Raw genomic sequence first — 21,885 nt, 5'->3', positions numbered from 1 at the left:
TCTTGAGGATCATATCTCTGGCTGAGGGTTTTAGTTGTCATGCGATTCCTCTGAGCCTGTGTGATTGGTGGGACACCGGTGGTCCTGCAGAGCTGCTTTCAGTTGTTCTCAGAGTGACGGGGAGGCTGGTGTGAAGAGAGCAGAGCGTCTCTCCTCAATATGACGACAGAGATCACTTACGCTGAAGTGAAATTCAAAAATGAAGCCCAGGCCTCGGCCGCCCCATCAGAGGCTCCTGCAGGTAAGAAACGCTTTCTGCAAGCTCATAAGGAGATGAGGGATGGGGAAGGAAGAGTGACAGAGACGCACAGGTGACAATAGTTGCTAATTTTTTTCTACTGGATGCAGTTGGGTAATGCAGGTTGTTAGTAGCTTGAGTTGTCTAATAAGAAGCAGGAAGAGAGGTGACTACCTCAAAGTGAGGTGTGAGAACTAACTCTCACATCCAACCGCAGCCATGCTAAGGAGAGTGCTGTCTAGTTGAGCGTTGCTCTGCCTTGTGGGGCTGAGTGAGTCGACAGCCAAGAGATGGTGTTCAGCTCTTGTAACCACTGGCCCAGGTGCAGCACCTTTGATGAATGAATAAATGGGCTCCATTAATTGATTAGAGAGGAAAAGGTGTTCAGGGACTGTGTGTGTTCATTTGTTAGTTGTGTACTCGGTTATAAGAAAAAACCTCTTCAGGTTAAAGACTAGAAAGTCTTACAAAGACAGTTGACTACTTCTCAAAGGAAACAGCTCTGCCACCAGAAAATTATTTTCATGGTGGTGGGGGCACATGAGACAATGCTTGGTAGTTATTCCTGTCTCTGCACTCAAAAATCAAAGCCCTGGCTGGGGCTCAAGGGACCAAATGGTTGTGGGGATCAAATCTGGGTCAGCTGTGTGCAAAGTAAGCACCTTATGTGCTGGGCTATTTCTATGGCCCCACCCAGAAATTTCATGTCATACCAGTTTCCAAGATGGATTAAATACAGTTTTGGAAGTGGAGCAAGGTCATTTGAGTAGCATATAAGATATCTTGCCCATGGGGCTGGAGTGATAGCACAGCGGGTAGGGCGTTTGCCTTGCATGCAGCCAACCCGGGTTCGAATCCCAGCATCCCATATGGTCCCCCGAGCACCACCAGGAGTAATTCCTCAGTGCATGAGCCAGGAGTGACCCCTGTGCATTGCCGGGTGTGACCCAAAAAGCAAAAAAAAAAAAAAAAAGATATCTTGCACAGAGAGGAAAACAGAGAGAAAAATATATATAAGGAACTAAGAAACACTGTGTGTGTGGTCATAATTGTTCATGTTTTCCAAAAAGTGGAACTATGAAGAATTCTCAGGAAAATTTCTTCTTCCTGTAACATAAACTGCATATAAAGTTTACATATATTTGAAGTGTTCATTATAGGAAAAATGAGCTTTAAATTATATTTATTCTTATCATCTAGAGATACTAGAAAGATAGATTTTAGTGTATGTAACTCCAGATCTAAGTTAATGGAAGCATTTCTTTTGTAAAATAAATATTATAATATGTATTACTCAGGGGATTTTTCCTTACTTGGGACTATATCATAAGTTTGAGAAAATTTATTTATTTTTTCTCTTGAGGGCCACATCAGAGCTACTCATGAGCTCCTCCTGGTCCAAGGGGAGTGGTCCCTCCCAGTGATGGTTAGGGGGTCATGTGTTGGCAGAAGGTAACAGGGGCCTCCAGCATGCAAGGAATATGCTCAGTTCTTTAGGCTATATCTCCAGCCAAATAGTTGGAGTAATTCAATTCAAGAATTACTGCAATTCTTTCATTGCAGTAATATTGGTTGATAACAGGGCTTAAAAAACATCTAGAGAACTCTTCTCCCGGGGAATGTAATGTGGGTGCAAGTTGTCAGAAAGACCTTGAGTTCATTATGTGGTTGGTTTTGAAGTAAGTTTGGGTCATTGCATGTTCAGAAACATTTGAATACATTTTACTACAAGACTTGATAAAGGTTGACTCTAAGACTTTGCTGCTATGGCATTATTTAAGAATAGACAAAATTTTGAAGGTATCAAAATCCAGATAACTATTTGCCAGTAATATGAAATACTATGCAAATAGAAAGGAGAGTATTTAAGGAAAACTGCTGGTACCAAAACTGATCAAGCTGAAATTTCCATGCTTTCTCAGAGTGGGGATGGACTCCCTCCCCCGACATCCCAGTGCTCATGGAAGCACTGGCAGTCATTCCCACAAACCAACTCCAGTGTCCCCTGTCAACAATTCTACCGGCCTTGCTTTAGAGACCCATAAATAAATCTCGAAATAGATCAAAAGTCTCAGCTAAGCTCAGACCCACGCAAGGCTGAACAGACAAGGCTAATCAGAAGATGGTGGGGGGTGGCCTGGACCCACCCAAGCATTGGCCCCGAGAATCGCTTGTTCCCACAATTTAAAATTGCCCCCATTTCTGGGCCTGACTCCGCTGTCTCAGGACAGACCTCATGGAGACATAATCTGTTAACAATTCTGGTATGCGTTTTTTGTTTTTGTTTTTTTTTTTTGTGACCGAAATCTCCAGGCCCATAAATAAGTTCACACATATAGAGATATCAAATTTGTGGTAAAAAAAACAAAGACCAACCATAAAGTAAAGCCTCTTTAACAAAGTGGCAGGAAAACAACTGCAAAAACATAAAACATAAAACTAGACCATGACTTAACAACATAAACAAAAATGAACTCAAAAGGCAAAATGCAGCAGGTAGGGCATTTGCCTTGCACTCGGCCGACCCGGGTTTGATTCCCAGCATTCTATATGGTCCCCTAAGCACCGCCAGGGGTGATTCCTGAGTGCAGAGTGAGGAGTAACCCCTGTGCACTACCAGGTGTGACGCAAAAAAAAAAAAAAAAAAAGAATGGAAGTGGTGGGTTGGGGAGACAGTACATGACTCAGAGCTGCATGCTTTGCATATGCAGGAGCCGGGCTGAATGCACCACAAACCCCAGAGGTGCCCCCAAGCACCACCCAGTGTTATTCTGGAGGTCCACAGCACTTCCGGGTGTGATCTAGATGCCCCAGGAAGGTGAGACAGTCCCGGTGGTCCCTAGGACTGCAGGGACAAACTTTCATCACATCCTCAGGCCCTAGCATTGAACTGTCCAGCCCAATTGGCCCAGTACTGCTGGGAGTTGTCCCTGGGCCCTCTCAGTACCGCATGGAAGCCCATAACCCTCCAAAGAAAAGAAAAATGGAAAGCTCCTTAAATATCATCTACCCAAACTCTGTCATTTTTATAAACTCCTTTGAATCAAGAAAATCATGAAGCTAAAATTCAAAACAATTAAGGACAAATAATTAAGAAGCATTTTTGATGGCCTAATCCACAAAACAATTTTGCTTCCATATGTTAAACTTTAAGATATATATCATAAATATGTGGAATGTACCCTTACGGGGGACTGACTGTAGCTTCAAGTTTCTTGACAGGAACAATCATGTAAATTTTCCCCCAAAGTTTAATGTATAGGATAACTTTTGAGAATATATGAAATAGAAGCATATTAAATGTATTCTAATATATCTGTTTTATATGTATCAATTTAATTATTAAATGACATTATTATATTACTAATAGTAGCACCGTAAAAAAAAAGGCAAAATGCATTAAAGTTTTGATATTAGGCCTGAAACCATAAACTACCTAGAAGAAAACAAATTGAAATACTCCAGGACCTAAACTTCAGAGCTCTATTTGGAGTCTCAACTTTAATGGTAAAGGAAATAAAATACAAAAAAAAAAAAAGGAAACAAAATCAGAATAAACAAATGGGACTGAATCAAATTAAAATTTTTTGTCCAGTAAATCATTAACAAATCATCCCATAAATAAAAACAGCAACATAAAACCTGGAGAAATGTTTGCACACATTGTGTTTTACAAGGGGTAAACATCCAAAAAACATTTAAAAAGAACACCTACAACTCAACAACAAAATAGCAAGCAAGCCAATAAAAAGTGGACAAAAGATTTGAATAGACACGTGTTCCAAAAAATACAAAAGATGTCCTATGAATATACGAAAAAGAGTTCAATGTCACTAATTAAATGGAGATTAAAATCAGAACCACAATGAAATATCACCTCGCACCAATGAAATGGCCCATGTTTAAAATATTCGAGGGTGCTGGAGTGATAGTACAGTGGGTAAGGCATTTGCCTTATATGTGGCTGACCCGGGTTCGATTCCCAGCATCCCATAGGGTCCTCTGAGCACCGCCAGGGGTGATTCCTGAGTGCAGAGCCAGGAGTAACCCCTGTGCATTGCCAGGTTTGACCCAAAAAAAAAAAACCCTACATTCCATGTGTTAAAAATAGTAGGTTTTAACAAATAATATATGGTGATCCCGATATTTAGTAAAATGCTGCTATTAAAGTATTTTATTTAAATATTTAATAATTAATATTTAATTAAAAATTTAATTAATGGCAGAGCCTGACAAGCTACCTGTGGCATATTCGACATGTCAAAAGCAGTAATGATAGGTCTCATTTTCCTGACCCTGAAAGAGCCTCCAATTGTTGGGAAAGATGAGTAAGGAGAGGCTGCTAATATCTCAGGGCTCAGTGTAATAGAGATGTTACTGGTGCCCACTCGAGTAAATTGACAAAAAATGGGAAGACAGTGATAGAGTTATAAGTTATAACACATTTAAATATATTGCAATTACATGATTTATAAATAGTCTATGTTAAATTATTTTCTTTTTATTTACTTATTTGTTTATTTATTTATTTTATTATTGAATCACCATGTGGAAAATTACAATGCTTTCAGGCTGAAGTCTCAGTTATACAATGCTGAAACAACCATCCCTTCATCACTGCCCATACTCCACCAACAAAAAAAAACCCCAGTATACCTCCCATCCATCCTCCCCTCACCCCCCTGCCCCCTGCCTGGGTAACTGATAAATTTCACTTTACTTCCTCTTTACTTTGGTTGCATTCAATATTTCAACAAAAAACACACTGTTATTATTAGGAGCTCTCCACTAAATATAGACCTGCTGTGGAGAAATATGAGGCCGTGATTGTGGCCGCGCAGTTTTGGATTTCTGTATTTTAGCAACTAAGTCCAGGGAAATTTCTTCCAGAAATTGGATCATTGTGAGCTTGTATCTCTCATTAGTGGTCCTCAAAATATGGCGGTTGCCACGCCCTTCCCCCTCAGCAAGGAAAAGGTGAGAGAGAAAAACCTTTCCCCTCCAGGGCAGGCATGGGGCCACGGCTTAGTTCTCAGTCTGGAGACATTCTGCAAGGAGCTGCCGGTACCAAAAGGATTATAATTGCCAGCAGCCGCTGCGTTCTGAGATTGGTTACTGTGCCTCTGAGATAATGGATGCCCAGGGGTGGCGGAGCCATTCCTGAGCATATACTTTGTATATCAGAAAAGGTTTGGAGGTGTCCCAGTCCCGCACACCAGAGCCATGTTAGTAGCTGCTCAGTGTCGCCGGGGCTCCATCAGGAGAGGGCGTGCCAGCTGTACCTTCTCCGTCTGGACCCCCGGTGTTGTTGGCCCGGTCTGGGGTCCAGAGCAATCTCCAGCTGACAGTGCCCGCTGGAGCGGCCCAAATTCTTCCTGTTAAATTATTTTCATATAAAAATATTAATAACAGTAATCCTTAATGATAGGAACTCATGCTCTCACATGTTTTCCTAGGCTTCTACAATGAGTGCTCTTAGTTACTTTTTTTCTTAATGTCATATTGTCTGTATTAATGCACCAATCACGAAAAGGGAGAAGAGGAAGGACTGGCCTGACTGTATTACTGATGAACCTCATTTGGTTTCTCTTGCAGCTCCCGAAGAGAAGACTAGCCCTCCCCAAAGTAACTCTGGGTGCCTCAAAAAGACTAGCCCTCCCCAAAGTAACTCTGGTTGCCTCAAACTACTTCTTGCCGCATTGCTGATTCTTCTGCTGCTGACAATCTCATTTTTAATCGCCTTTATCAGTAAGTAGCTAAAGAATCAGAAAGGAATATCTCCCCTACGTGAAAAGATAGTATCCTTTTGACACTGGCAGTTTAACAATGGATTTAAGCAGTAAGCTGAAGTCTTCTCTAGGGAAAATAATACAAAAGGCAGTCATTGGAAACTTGGTGCTTTATTTGAATTTAGTTACTCTTTTGTGAAATTATGACACCAACTTTCTTTGGAGAAAGTAAAGTATATATGTACGTGCACAAGTTTGTGTTTTAAAGTGACACTTACAGGGCATCACTGTCTACATTAGACTGTTTGGGTAAATGAGGACAAATGTCTATTCCTTACTAGTGTTCTTCAGGCCTTTTAAAGTGCAGGCACATAGTTTGGGATGACCAAGCAGAAAAGGAAAGGGAAAAAAAATTTAGGCCGAGTTTTCTATTGAATTTTTACTTTATTCCTTTTTTCCCTATCAACATAAATGTTGTAAAAGTCAGTTGCAAAGAGATAGACATCCATATCCTGCTATCTGCAACATGCATATGTTTGGCTTCAAAATTTTAAAAAACTTCAGGGACACATCCAGAAGTGTTTAGGGCTTACTCCTCACTCTGTGCTCAGGGGTTACTCCGGTGGGTCTCAACGGAGAGTCTATCTACTGCACAGCTCAGGTATTATCACCCGATAACTCAATAATGGAGATATTCACAAGTAAAAGTGAGGATGGTGATTTAAATTTCAGGTACATTGATATTTTGTTGACTCTTGAACCTCATGTGGACCTGTATAGTGGGAGACATATTGACCAGAATTTGAAAAGGAAGTCTGGATTTTGGAATTATTCCATATTGAAGAGCAAACCATGGGTACTCATGCTATCACCCAGTGAGAGAGTTTTCAATGAGAGGGAGGATAAGAAATTTACAATTGAAAGAAGGGTAGATAAAGAGGAGTGTAAAGTAATTAAAGAAGCATCAGCAAGAATTGTGAATAATATTAGATTTTTAAAAGAGAAGACTACTGAGATGAAGAAGCATCAGAAAGGATCACTTGGTCACTTGACACTTGACATGGCATTTCTCATCCATTTAGCGGGCAGTAGTAATGTCTCCATTCATCCCTGTTGTGTGCCAGTGTAGCCCAATGGTGCCTGCTCGCTCTAGGAACACAAAGAGCCTCAAACCATTCTTTCAGGGTCTTGATGAAGAAGTCTGACCATCTCATAAGATGGGAGGCCAGGTGTTCTTTAGACGTCCTGTGGAATCCAGTCAGTGGTCAGATTCAAATCGCATTATGTGTCTGGACCATCTGAATTTCAACTCCTTTGTAAACGAGACAAGATTCTCGATCGTCAAAGGAAGTCAGAACTCCAGATTCCTTCTCTCACTTGAGTGAAGTGTGATACTCCAAGCATAGCTCTTTCGACTCCTCTTTGGGAGACACGAATAGCGTTCTCATCCTGTTTTCATAGGGCCCAGGTCTCTGAGGTGTATGTTAGTGCAGGAAGAACAGTGGAATAGGAAAGATGTACCCGGAGCCAGAGGTTCTTCATCCTCTTAACCACTTCTTCGATGCTCTTGAAGGCGTTCCACGCCGCACTCTTCCTCCTGTGTAGCACAGGTGCCAGGTCGTTCGTCATGTGAGTTCTCAATCTAGGTACACATAACTACTGCATTCAGAAATGTTCGTTCCATTGAGGGCAAATGGAATGTCAGGAACCAGTCCGTTTTTCATGAACATTGTCTTCGTGAGATTCAGCTGCAGTCCGATCTTTCCACACTCACAGTCGAAGTCAGCCAGCATTCATGCTGCTTGGCTAATGTTTGGTGTCACTAGAACGATGTCATCAGAAAGGAAGGAGGGGAAAAACCAGAAAACAATGGTGTCCCAAGAATGAAGTGTAAAGAACTGAGTTCAAAAATGGCATAAGTCCGAAATATCCAGGCTCTCTCAGAGATGGAAATGGATGACCTCCCCTATCTCCCTGTTCTTCCAGGAACCTGGCAGTCATGCCCACAAACTGCCTCTGGTGCCATAGAACCTCATTAACAGTTATGATCCAGACACTCACAGATAAATTTCAGAAGAGATCATCAGCAAGCTGCAGAGATGCCTCTAGACCCCAAGTCCCAATCCAGTTAAAAATGTAACTCTAGCTGTATCACCCTCTTCAAAATTTTAGAATTTCTGGAGTGTGTGGTTGCAAATGAACTGCACAACATCTCATCTCATACTCTGTACCATTGCTGTACCAGGAGTAGCACAACACATTAGGTGGCTATAAAGTAGAAAGCAACCAATCTCAATAAAACAAAACAAAACAAAACAAACACACACAAAAGCACACAAGGCTCAACCTGTAACAATATGTGAGCAATCTTTTATACAAGGGCTTAGTGGCTCCAGGGTCAGATACAACAATCTTCACAAACTGTTTTCTAAAGAAACTTTTTTGGTTCAGTATCAAATTATACTGTTGCAAGAACACTCGGTTAGGCAGCCTGAGGCGCTGAGACAAGGAACGCGAGAGAAATCATTTTTCAGGGAGACTCACTGGACCCTCTCAGATCTTCTGACCAAGTGTAGCCTTCTCAGCCTCCTTTCATTGGCTGGTTTATTATAATCACATCCAATGAAATTCAACAGAGTAGGAAGAATCAAATCAAGGAACTGAGGTACAGGATTAGAGTGTATCAAAGTATACATTGTTTTGCCCATTTAGGAGGCAAACAGTTGCAGTTTCCAGGAAAGAAAACATGATCTGTTGAAATTTCTGAGGAGGAAAACATGTCTAGCACCAGGCTCTATAAGTCACGACTTTCACACCGAGGTGAGAAACAGAAGAGGAGGTTTGCATCTAAAGCTTAGCTAGGTCTGAGACATGTGAGAAGGGGAAGCTGCTTCTTTGTGCTGTGAGAACTTGCTGGCCACAGAGGGTCAGTTTGGGCTTTTTCTAATCAATCGGGCTCACAAGCTTAGGCTCACCCACTTAGTGCAAAGTGGGGTCCTGGTTCTGCTTCCTGTTTGCAGGGCGGCATGCAAAGACTCATCTTCATGATCTGGTTGGGCACCAACATTATACATAACAAGCAATACAAAATAAAATATTTAAGGCCTGTTTTTGGGGCAGGCATGGGTGGTGGTTGGGAAAATTTGAAATAATGGTGGTGGGAAGGTGTAACGGCTATGGGAGTGGTGTTGGAATATTGAATGTAATTAAGTTATTGAACAGCTTTATATTCCAAAAATGAATTGCAAGAGGTCCAAGAAAAATGCTGTTAGAAGTGTCCCAGGGTTGTGCTTGGGACATTATAAGAGTGCAGTGGTGGAAGTGGAAGTTAGCATTGGTTGATCAGGGGTGTAATGAGAGTTGAGGAAGAAAATGAGAAATTTCACCATTTAGAGAGGGAAATAGTTTTATCCCAAAATGTGAGAGACTTGAGTATACTGGTGTGCAGAGGAGTGACAGTTGGGATAGAAGGAAGGGAAAGGATAAAGAAACGTGCTCTCCCCTCCTTGTTAGATTTCTTTAAAAAATGTTCTCGTTCTTTACCAAGGAAGAGATACGAATGGCCAAAAGACACATGAAAAAGTGCTCTACATCACTAATCGTCAGAGAGATGCAGATCAAAACAACCATGAGATACCACCTCACACCACAGAGACTAGCACACATCCAAAAGACAAAAGCAACCGCTGTTGGAGAGGATGTGGGGAGAAAGGGACCCTTCTATACTGCTGGTGGGAATGCCGGCTAGTTCAGCCCTTTTGGAAAACAGTATGGACGACTCTCAAAAAACTTGAGGTTGAGCTCCCATTTGACCCAGCAATACCACTGCTGGGAATATATCCCAGAAAAGCCAAAAAGTATAGTCGAAGTGACATATGCACTTATATGTTCACCGCAGCACTGTTTACAATAGCCAGAATCTGGAAAAAACCCGAGTGCCCTAGAACAGATGACTGGTTGAAGAAACTCTGGTACATATATACAATGGAATACTATGCAGCTGTTAGAAAAAATGAGGTCATGACGTTTGCATATAAGTGGATCTACATGGAAAGTATCATGCTAAGTGAAATGAGTCAGAAAGAGAGAGACAGACATAGAAAGATTGCACTCATCCCTGGAATATAGAATAATAGACTATAAGACGAACACCCAACAATAGTAGAAATAAGTACCAGGAGGTTGTCACCATGGCTTGGAGGCTGTTCTCTCACTCTGGGCAACTCAGAGAAGGGAACAGCAAGTAAAATGTGGTTGTTGGTCATGTGGGGGAAAGATGATGCGGGCCAAATATAGACTAGAGACTGAACGCAATGGCCACTCAACACCTTTATTGCAAACCACAACACCTAACCAGAGAGAGAGAACAAAAGGGAATTCCCTGCCATAGTGGCAGGGTGGGGTGGGGGGAGACGGGACTGGGAAGGGGGGGTGGGATGTTGGGTTTACTGGTGGTGGAGAATGGGCACTGGTGAAGGGATGGGTTATCAAACTCTGTAAGGGAGAAACATGAGCACAAAAATGTATAAATCTGTAACTGTACCCTCACGTTGACTCACTAATTAAAAATAAACTATAAAAAAAAATGTTCTCGTTCTACAGGTAACCCAGACCTCAGAATTGATGATTTACTTCCCCAAAGATATGATTTTACATTCTCAGATAGAAATGTTTAATCATTTCTCACCTCTTGGTTATCCAAGGTTTGGCATTTGCATACATATTACCCACTGATCATTGAAGGTGAGGCTGGATAATTGCCTTCAGATACATTCTACAAGAATTGTCATAGCATCTCTCATCCCGTTCTGAAAACGAACCTGTGGTTTCAACATTTGTAAGATTAGAATCTGTTGAATGCTGGGCAATGAGGTATATTTTCCACAGTTAGTGTCCTTAACTTGGATCAACTGTGTCTTACGGATTTCGTTCAAGAAAGTAACAGTAAAAAGAAAAGCCTTAGCAGTACCAGGAAAGTGATTGGTGTTATTCTCTTTCTAGTTTTTTTCCAAAAATATTCTAAACTTGTTCAAGAAGAAGTGTTTACACAAGATCTGACTCACAGAATGTTGGAATGTAAGAAAGAAAAGTTGACCATGAAAGGTAAGAACTAATATGCATATTATTGAATTACTGAAAGCCTGGCAAGCTACCCGTGCGTACTGGATATGCCAAAAACAGTAACAACTCTCTCAATGAGACACATTACTGGTGCCCTCTCGAACAAATCGAGCAACGGGATGACAGTGACTAGTAGAACTAATGACTGTACTTGTCGAACTACTGTACATATTGTTATTACAAACCAAAATAATTGTTACTAATATGGAACTATCTTAGATTTATATAAGTTTCTGACAAAACTAGGTAAAAAAAATATGCATATAATTGGGTTGTGGACTACATTATACTAGACCCTACCCCTCTTCGGGCAAGCTTCCAGCCATGGGCCATTTCTCCTGATTCTTGTTTCCACTCTCATACCATGTTTTTTATTAAATTTTTAAAAAATTAAATCACTGTGAACTAAACAGTTACAAAGTTGTTCGTGACTAGGTTTCACTATACAGTGTTCCCACAACCATCCCTTCACCAGTGTACATTTCCCACACATTTTGATAGTTCCAGTAATATTCATGGATATAGCATATTTAAGAGCTGTTTCATAACAGTTTTAAGTGTGCATCAATATCAAGCCTTAATTATTTTGTGTGCATATTTTTAATTAATCTGTGAAAAAGTGATTGATAGCTTTTGGATTCCTTCTCTGTTTTGTCACACCTGGCGGTGTTCAAGTCTTAATCTTTGTTCTGCATTTAGGGATACTCCTTGGTGGTGCTCTGAGTATATTATAGGGTGTCCTGTGCAAAACTCAAGTCAGCCACATGGAAGGCAAGTGCCTGCTCATTGTAGTATAGCTCCATTGGATTTCTTTAGTCTTCACTTCTCTCTGTACTTTATATTTACTCTTATTTCCCCCCCCTCATTTGTTACAACTGACTTACTCAAGAAAGATCAAATTCAGTTGTGTTTTAAGAAAACACAAATATTTCATGCATTCAAATGGTTTCTTAGAGAATACACATCATACTTATTGGCAAGAGTTGAGGATTCTGATATACTGTTTAATTTTAGTTTTCTCTACTTTTGAAGGTAACAAAATGAGAACACAATGTCATTTTGGGTTGCAATGACACCAGCCTGACACCTTAAACAATAGATATTTATTTATTTCTTTTAATATTGGAGGCTGGAAGACTGAGGTCAAGGTGCCAGCAGGATTGGTTTCTGTTGAGGAAGGGCTCTCTAGATCACACATAGCTGTTTTTTTTTGCTCTGTCTTTAAGTGACTTCTCATCTTTGCATAGGTGGGGAGAGGGTAGAAGGAGAGTGGGAGAGAGAAAAAAGAAAAGAAAAGGGGAAAGAGGAAAAGGAGACACAAGAAGAAGGAGGAGAGAGGGAAAAGAAGATGGAGGAATCTAGAACTAGAAGGAGGGAGAGTGGGAGAGGGACAAGAAGAGGGAGAGAAGGTAGAAAAAAGAGGGAGAAACTTTTTTTTTTGGGGGAGAAACATTTTTGATGTATGTTTCTCTTTTTGAAAGGTCGAAGTTCTACTGGGTGGAAAGGTCCCATTGTTCTGACGCTGTGTCACTGTATAACTCTCATCCCGTTGTTCATCCCAGTAACATCTCCATTCATCCTAGCCCTGAGATTTTAGCAGCCTCTCCTTAGTCGTTCTTCCCAACGGTGCCACATTGGAGGCTCTCTCAGGATCAGGGGAATGAGACCCATCATTGTTCATTGTTTCTGTTTTTGGTGTATCAATTACGCCAGGAGGAGCTCGCCAGGCTCTGTTCTGTTCTGACTCTATTTAATCAAAATTATCTTCTAACGGCTCAGCCCCCAAACTTAGTCACACAAACATCACAGTTTTAGCATATGTGTTTTAAGGGAACACAATACAAAACCATAGCAATTTTGAGGATTTCATGATTCTTGGTATACAGAATAATTTTCCACTAAAAATGGACATTTTTGCATTTTCTTCTGAGAGTCTGAATTCTTTTTTTCTTTTTATTAATGTTTTTCTCCCTGTGCATGGCCTCTGGTTCTCAGAGATACTGCTGGAACTACACTCTAGGATCACTCCTGTTGAGGCTTGGGGACCATTTGTGATACTGAGCATTGAATTTGTGTCTGCCATGTACAGGCAAAAACCCTACCTGCTGTACTATTCAACCTACCTGCCAAATCCTGGTCTTTTAAAAATATTTTGGTTGTACGATTGGCCAAAAGGCACATGAACAAATGCTCTGCATCACTAATCCTTAGGGAGATGCAGATCAAAAGAAGCATGAGATACCACCTCACACCACAGAGACTGCACACATTCAAATGCAAAAAAGCAACCACTGTTGGAGAGGATGTGTGGAGAAAGGGACCTTTCTACGCTGCTGGTGGGAATGCCGACTGGTTCAGCCCTTTTGGAAAGCAATATGGACCCTTCTAAAAAAATTAGAAATTGAGCTCCCATTTGACCCAGCAATACCACTGCTGGAATATATCCCTGAGAATCAAAAAAGTCTAGTCACAATGACATCGGCACATTATGTTCATCGCAGCACTGTTTACAATAGCCAGAATCTGGAAAAAAACAGATTCTGGGTGCCCGAGAACAGATGACTGGTTAAAGAAACTTTGATGCATCTTAAAGTTACTATGGTATATATGTACAATGGAATACTATGCAGCTGTTAGAAAAGATGAAGTCATGAACTTTGAATATAAGTGGATTAACATTTCAGCTAAGTGAAATGAGTCAGAAAGAGAGAAACAGACATAGAAAGATCGCACTCATCTGTTGAGTATAAAATAACAGAATAGAGACCAACACCCAAGAGGAGTACAAATAAGTACCAGGAGGTTGGCTCCATAGCTTTGAAACCAGCCTCACATGCTGGGGGAAAAGACAGCTCTGGTAGAGAAGGGAACACTAAGTAAAATGTGGTCGGAAATCCTGCCTGGGAAGGAGTTAGTTGAGTGCTGAAAGTAGACTAGAGACTGAACAGTATGGCCACTCAACACCCTTATTGAAAACCACAACATCCCAAAGAAGAGAGAGAACAAAAGGGAATGCCCTGCCACAGGGGTGGGGGGCTTGGGGGGATGGGATTGGAGGGTAGGAGGGATACTGGGTTCATTCTTGGTGGAGAATGGACACTGGTGAAAGGATGAGTTCTCGAACATTGTGTGAGGGAACACAAGCACGAAAATGTAAAAATATGTAACTGTACCCTCACGGTGATTCAGTAATAAATAAATAAATAAATAGATAAATAGATAAATAAATAAATAAATAAATAAATTTAAAAAAATATTTTGGTCGTAGCTATATTTACTGGCTCCACACAGGCAAGGAAATGGGGAAATGTTTGTTACTGCCTGGTGCAGGTGTGCTTGACCTAAGGATGCATGATGGATACAGATCCTGGTTACTCTTCGGTGAACATGAGTACTGTGATTCCACAAAATCTCTTTCGCTCTTTCTATTAAACCATACACCGTCTTTAAAATTACGTGCCTTGAGCACAGAACCAGGAGTAGCCCCTGAACACTGCTGGGTGTGATCCCCAAAAAACAAAAACATCATCTGTCTTATATTGTACTAATTTGGCCAAGTATCAACACAGGGAAATCCTGGAGCTGCTGCCCGAAGAATTGGAAGCCATTTGGTTCAAGTTGCTACTTTTTTTATACTGAGACAAGAGATTGGAGTGACAGTGAGAAGAACTGTGAAAGGATGCAGGCACATCTGCTGGTGGTCGACAGCAAGGAGGAGCAGGTACTTTCAGGTCAACGTGGGAGTCACGGTCCTGCCAGCTCTGTCCACCCCCTGCTTGGGAGGATGTCCTCATGGTCAGGGGTGTTGCTGCTGAGGCATAAGGCTTTGGATGCAATAGATGGGATTGGATATTAAGTTTTTGCATTCTACACCTTCCTCTGATTCCATTTAAATCGCCCTCCATCAATACAGTGGTTATTTAGAGTTCAATGTGGAGGCTTGACTGGAAAGATGAGTATACTTGAACGTGAATTATCACTTAAATATATGAACCTACAAACAATTTATAAATTATTGCTGTTTAAATGGGGCTATCTCTGGCCCTATGTCCCATGCCCTGTGCCAGGTTGCTCCTAGCAGAGAGCTTAATCTACTGTCAGCTGACCTGCTTTTGGTGCGCCACCCTTAAGCTTGACCTCCAGCATTTTGTAGCCAACTGAGAACTACTGGTGGAGTAGGGTGGCCTGGCTCTTATTGTCTCCAAGCACTAATAAAACGACAACAACTGTCATAACAACAAGCAGAAGGAGAAAACAAGCAATAAATGATCAATTGAGAACAGCCATGAAGGGAACTAGGAAAGAAGTAAATAGCGAGAAGACGAAGTGAAATAACTTAAGAAGTTATCATAGGAAAGAGAATTTATAGGAAAAATTTCTTCTCTAGAGTTTTGCAAACTCTCATCTCCTACAGAGGATGTGGGGATGGGTGTCCATGTGAGCATGGACAGAAATCTCTGCCCTATGGGTGAGCATTGAAGTATTCTAATGGACTTTGCTCCAAATTCCTATTAGTTTTCAAGTGGGAACACGCTCTTTTCCTGATCGTACTCTTCTTCTCATCAGGGACATCAGTCTGCATAACTATTTCAGTTGTTTATAAACTGCCCTGTCTGTAGAGCACTATAGAGAGGCCTGAACACCATCTTCCCAAGAGATGCCTTTGATCCTGTTTTATTCAGTCACAGAAGACATAGACCTCTAGGCTGGACCCTGGGTGCCTTTTCATGGACCCTTTCATTTTGGTCTTCTTTCCTCTAAGGCTTTAAAGAATGCAAATCGAAGGGAATGCTACATAAACACTCACTCACTTCTACTCTTTCCTAGGACTTTATTAACAAGAATGTCCTTAGTAGTCGTTATTATTTTTTGGGGCTGTCGAATCTGAAGAATGGTCACTGGGAATGGGTTAATGAGACCCCATACAATCACAGTGCCACGTAAGTATTAATTATTGAATTTGGTAAGGGGATCCTGAGTCCTGAAGACTGTCGGGACTTGAGGGTGCTCCCACTAGCAGCTTTTCAAACAATAGAGCTCACTCATGACTTCTGGACGTTAGTTTGCATGTTGGAATTTGCATTCTGCTACGAATCACCTCAAGAGGTCTATAGAGCATCATTTTCTCTTTCTCTTTATAGAAATGAGAGCACTAAATTTAAAGAGTTTCGATAACACAGGAAAGGTTTTCTGTAGTGGCAATGAGGGTCTTCCAACTCAGGTCTATTTGATATGAAAGCCTTTGCTTGTGAAATTTACATACTCAAATATAATAGAGTTCATGTCAAGAAAAATCAAAGCCATTCTTAAAATTTAATCCATGCCCTAAAGCAATAAGCTAAATTCTGATAGTCCTAAGTATCTTATATTTATTTAGTTAAAAAATACTGTTAGTCCAGAGAGATAGTACAGCATGTAGGGTGTTTGCACACTTGCACACTTCCTTCCCGCTACACAACCTGGATCTATTCCTAGCAACCCATAAGGTCCCCCAAGCACTTATAAGAGTCATTCCTGAGGGAAAAGCCAGGAATAACTCTTGAGCAATTCTGGGTGTGACTCCAGAAGCAAAACAAAAACAAAAACAATCTACTCTTAGATCCTCAAGTACAATTAAATTAGTTAATACCTTAGAGACTCATAGGAACTATGTGAAGTGTATAGGGATAGACTCTAGTTCAATATTTTTAGATTAAGAACAGAATAAGATATAATAATCATAATAGTATTTGATATGCCAAAAACAGTAACAGCAAGTCTCCCAAATGGAGACGTTACTGGTGCCTGCTCGAGCAAATCGATGAGCAACAGGATGACAGTGATGATGATGATGAGAGATAATAGTAGTAGAATACGAAATATTTATTCTAAGAAATGGAATTTTATTTGTTTGAAAGAATTTGTTTTTTTCCATAAACTTTCTATAAACACTCTGGCATGCAAAATTGTTCATGATGATTTTTTTGTGGGGACTAATATTCCAACACCAATCCCACCACCGTTACACTTGCCCTCCACCACTGACTCCTACTTTTCCAACCACCCTTCAGCCTCTTAGCAGGCACTTGATAATTTATTTTATATTACTTGCTATCAATCTCTTGCTAAAAGAATGATCATAAATATTTCCCTAGAAGAAATTTAGTGAAGACTGTTGTATCTCACCATGGAGTCATTAAGTTCTTGTATAAGAGATTACTAGGATGTTGATACAGGTTTTGCCTCCTTTTTATATTTTATTCATCAAGATTGGTTGCCTTCTACAGTATATCCCGTCCAATCTTGTATGCTCCTCTTGGTTTATCAGTGTGATGGAGATTGAGATGTTGCACAACTGCAAAAGCTTCAAGAAGTCCCAAATTTTTGATGGGGTGATTCAGCTGGAGTTAAATTTTTAACTGGGTGGCAGCTTTGGGGCATGTGTGTGACTTCCAGGGCTTCCAGAAGAATAGAGAGGGGAGGGAAAATAGCCCATCCCCAAATCTGTGAAAGCCTGGTGATTTCAGTCACATAATCTACAGACCTGAGCTCTTCCCGTGGACTCATTTCTGGATGAGGCTCATCCGAGCAGTGGAGTCCAGCCAGGATCATGGTGATGACCATGGAGAGTGCTGCGGGGACTCTGAGTGGGCGCTGGCCTCATAAGGCCCTCTCCGGGATGCCCTGGATGACTCAGCCTTGTGCAGAGTCTAGAAGCATCGAATCAAAGATATTTTAAAAAGGTCTCATTCTCCAGAAGTGATTAATAAAAAAGCCCACACTATCAACCTGAACAGGATAAAATTTTTGATCACTAAAGGAGCCCATGGAATCAGTGCGCAGGCATGGATAGAGAGTGGCAGGTCTGCAGGGAGGGTGTCTGAAACAATGCGATGGGGCAGCTTTGAGTGATGGCACCCCCATTTTCAGGGGAAATGGCAGCAACAGATGGATGGGCCATGTGTGAGGAGTGGGGAAGCAATGATTTTTGTGTCTCTGACCTGACCTCCATAACATTTTATGGCAGCACTTGCTTCACTGTCTCTTTTCAATTTTTTTTAATTTTTTTTTTGCTTTGTTTTGTTTTTGGTTTTTTTTGCTTTTTGGGTCACACCTGGCGATGCACAGGGGTTACTCCTGGCTCTGCACTCAGGAATCACCCCTGGCCATGCTCAGGGGACCATATGGGATGCTGGGATTCGAACCCGGGTCGGCCGCGTGCAAGGCAAACGCCCTACCCACTGTGCAATCGCTCCAGCCCCTCACTGTCTCTTTTCAAAGACAGTTTGAGAGACATACTTACCCTGTTCTCCTTTTTCAGGTTCTGGCGCCAAGGTCAACCCAGGAATGACAATAATCATTGTGTTGTGTTGTATCTTGATTACCTCACAAACCACGGGAGCTGGAATGATTACTCTTGTGATTATCCTTTGTATTCAATTTGTGAGATGTTGAAGATCTATTTATGAACAAAACATTCTCCATGAACCTTTAGTAGAGTTGTATTTGTTTCTTACAGAGAGAGCTAATTTACTTTTGTGCATCTCTTATAAGGGATCTACAATAAGCCTTCAGAAGTCTACACTTATCAGTGTACCTATTTCTTCATTTATTAATTTAAAAAATCAACAAAATTTGAACATTTTTCAGTGAAGACTCCATATCGCAGAACCTTTTCATCGACACTGGAGTAAACTTGAGTCTCCTAACTTTTGTCTAATTTCTCAGGAGTTGACTGTGATTACATTATATAGCTCCTTATCTCCAATGCTCTCTGTATGGATTGATCAATAGGAAAATAATCCCAACTGTTGATTTTGTTTTTTCTGAGGTACATGGCCTTTCAGGACTGAAATCACATGATGAAACATTTGAAAAATAATGCATGTCAATGGAAATAAAGCTTTAGGTTTGACCCAGTACCCATTCATATTTTGGGTGATGAATAGACTAGTATTCCTCAGATATTTTACTATGTTTTAGTGTTATTATAGCATAGAATATTTTTTAATATCAGTTATAAAGACTGAGATGAAATGAAAATAGTTCCTGAGCTGCAATAGGGGCTTCTGGGATTGGTTGGTCTCACCACAAGGGTCCTAGAACAGGCAGGAAAGTCAAGGAAGACTTTTAAGACCGGAACATTTTCTACACCCAACGCATCGGAAACCAGAGCTTTTTTGGTGTGGGGTGGTGGTGGCAATCAAGTTCTTTATTAGTATCTTTTCTTTCCCTTCTCCTTATTTTATTAAACAGTGTGATTTACAAAGTTACTCATAGTTGAGTTTTAGACATACAGTGTAGCAGCACCGATTTCCCACCAGTAGCAAATTCCCTCCCTCCACCAGTGTGACCATATTCCCTCCCATACCCTCTCCCCACCCCCCAGCCTGCCCTCTTGTCAGGCACCTTTCTAACTTTGGTTGTTGAAGTCCTGATTTTAGTGTGGTTGACCCGTGGTTTCGATATTTGGCTCTGTCATTCCTTACCACCACCTTTGTACCTTAATCTCCTCCTCTGGCCCATTCTTTCTCTCCCCTCCAGTCTTTCTCCTCCCTGTGCTCTTGGCCCAAGGTTGATTTGGGCATTTCCCCCTTAAAACATTGCATTTACATGTGGTATTTAGAATAATGGATTAGAGACCTCAACATCAGACCGGAATTCATAAGGTACATTGAAGACAAGGTTGGCAAAACCCTCCACGATGGTTGAAGCCAACGGTATCTTCAAAGATGACACACCGCTGCCAAGCAAGTGAAAACAGAAATAAACAAATGGGACTATCTTAAACTAAGAGGCTTCTGCACCTCAAAAGAAACAGTCACCAAAGTACAAAGACAGTTTCCAGAATGGGAAAGGATATTCACCCAATACCCATCCAATAAGGGGTTGATAACAAGGTTATACAAGGCACTGGTTGAACTCTACAAGAAGAAAACTGCCAACCGGATAAAAAACTGGGGTGATGAAATGAACAGAAACTGTCTCAAAGAAGAAATCCGAATGGTTCAGAGACATATGAGAAAATGCTCTACATCTCTAATCATCAGGGAGATGTAGCTCAAAACAACAATGAGATATCATCTCACACGACAGAGACTGGCCCACATCCAAAAAATCAAAAGCAACTAGTTTTGGCGTGGTTGTGGGGAGAAAGGGACTCCTCTTCAGTGCTGGTGGGAATGCCAACTGGTTAAGCCCTTTTGGAAAACAATATGAACGATTCTCCAAACATTAGAAATTGAGCTCCTATTTGACCCAGCAATATCACTCCTGAGAATATATCCCAAGAGGCAAAAAGGTATAGCAGAAATGATATCTGCATTTCTATATTCATTGCAGCACTCTTTACAATAGCCAAAATCTGGAAAAATTCGGAGTGCCCAAAAACAGATGAATATTTAAAGAAACTTTGGTACATCTAACAATGGAATACTATGCAGCTATTAGAAAAGATGAAGTCATGAACTGTGCATATAAATGGATCTATATGGAAAGTATCATGTTGAGTGAAATGAGTCAGAAAGAAAGACACAGACATAGAAAGATCGCACTCATTTGTGGAATATAAAGTAGCAGAATGGGAGACTAACACCCAAGAGTAGCAGAGATAAGAACCAGGAGGTCTGCCCCACAGCCTGGAATCTTGCCTCATATTCTGGGGGAAAAGGGAGCTCAGATAGAGAAGGGAACACATAGTAGACAATGTTGAGAGTACCCACTCGGGTTGAAAGCTGCGTGCCAAAAGTAGACTATAGACTGAACATGATGGCCACTCCCTACCTCTATTGCAAACTACAACATCCAAGAGGAGAGAGATCAACAGGGAATGCCCTGCTGCAGAGACAGGGTGGGGTTGTGGGTGTTGGGGTGGGGGTGGTGGGAGGGATACTAGGAACATTGGTGGAGGAGAATGGGCACTGGTGAAGGGATGTAAACGCAATGCAAACAAGAAAGTTCATAAGTTTGTAACTGTGTCTCACAGTGAGTCACTAATAAAAATTTTTTAAAAATCAAGATTGCACTAATCACAGAAGGGACTGAAAAATAAGGGAGAAAACTTGAATGAAATCTTTCTGTTTGATTGCAATTAAAGGTATTATTGTTGAGGCATTGTTGAATTTTCAATACACTAAAATATAAAATGAAATGAGGGGTATTTGTGTGTGCTTGTGTGTATTTGTGTGTTTGTGTGTGTGTGTTTGATGCAAGGAAAGGAGGTAGTAAGTGAGGGAGTTGAATAATAAACATCTGGGAAGAGTGAAATCTAGGGTGCACTGTGGAGAGATTCCACATGGAGAATTAAATTTTTGATGTTTCCTTCTGGCCTAGGGGGAAAAAACTCCTACGCAGCTATCAGTTGATCTCCTTCTCCATTCTGAGTTTTCTTCTTTTATCAGTGGCTACTCCCAGCTGTGTTTGGTGGTTGCAGTTGTCTCTGCTGGGGCCCCTCTGTAGTATCTCCTGGCCCCAAACACCGTAGCTTTTAGAGATCAAGGGCTAAATGAGATCTTTTCTGTCTTCATAATTTCTCAAACCCTTAAATATGTTTCCTGACACCACCTAAATTTTGCAAGTTGTATTACTATATTAGTCTAATACTAAACATTTTAAACATTTGAAATGCCTGACCACAACTTTCTTGATAAATAACCTTTAATATAGTGTTCTTTAAAGATAAACATTGAAAATATCTATTTAAAATATTCTTAATACTGATGCTTTTTAAAACTTGGAGCATTACTTATTTGGTTTTTGGACCACAGCTACAGGTGCTCAGGGCTTTCTCCTGGCTCTGTATCAGGAATGTCTCCTGGC

The 21,885-nt window shown here is 40.9% G+C and overlaps 1 protein-coding gene across 1 annotated transcript; it reads left to right on the top strand.

Annotated features, from left to right (window-relative positions):
- The first annotated feature begins 141 nt into the window (after positions 1–141).
- Positions 142–17,486, top strand: LOC101549196 (C-type lectin domain family 4 member A-like). Its single transcript, XM_055143602.1, has 6 exons — positions 142–237; positions 5,845–5,986; positions 10,969–11,070; positions 14,658–14,809; positions 15,916–16,028; positions 17,396–17,486. The coding sequence occupies exons 1-6, from the start codon at positions 160–162 to the stop codon at positions 17,484–17,486; spliced, it is 678 nt and encodes a 225-aa protein (XP_054999577.1). The 5' UTR covers positions 142–159.
- Positions 17,487–21,885: the final 4,399 nt, after the last annotated feature.

The sequence above is a fragment of the Sorex araneus genome, chromosome 6 (genome assembly GCF_027595985.1).
Source record: "Sorex araneus isolate mSorAra2 chromosome 6, mSorAra2.pri, whole genome shotgun sequence".
In the NCBI taxonomy this organism is placed as follows: domain Eukaryota; kingdom Metazoa; phylum Chordata; class Mammalia; order Eulipotyphla; family Soricidae; genus Sorex; species Sorex araneus.
Note: the sequence above shows the minus strand (reverse complement) of the source record. Positions and strands in the feature narration are given on the sequence as shown.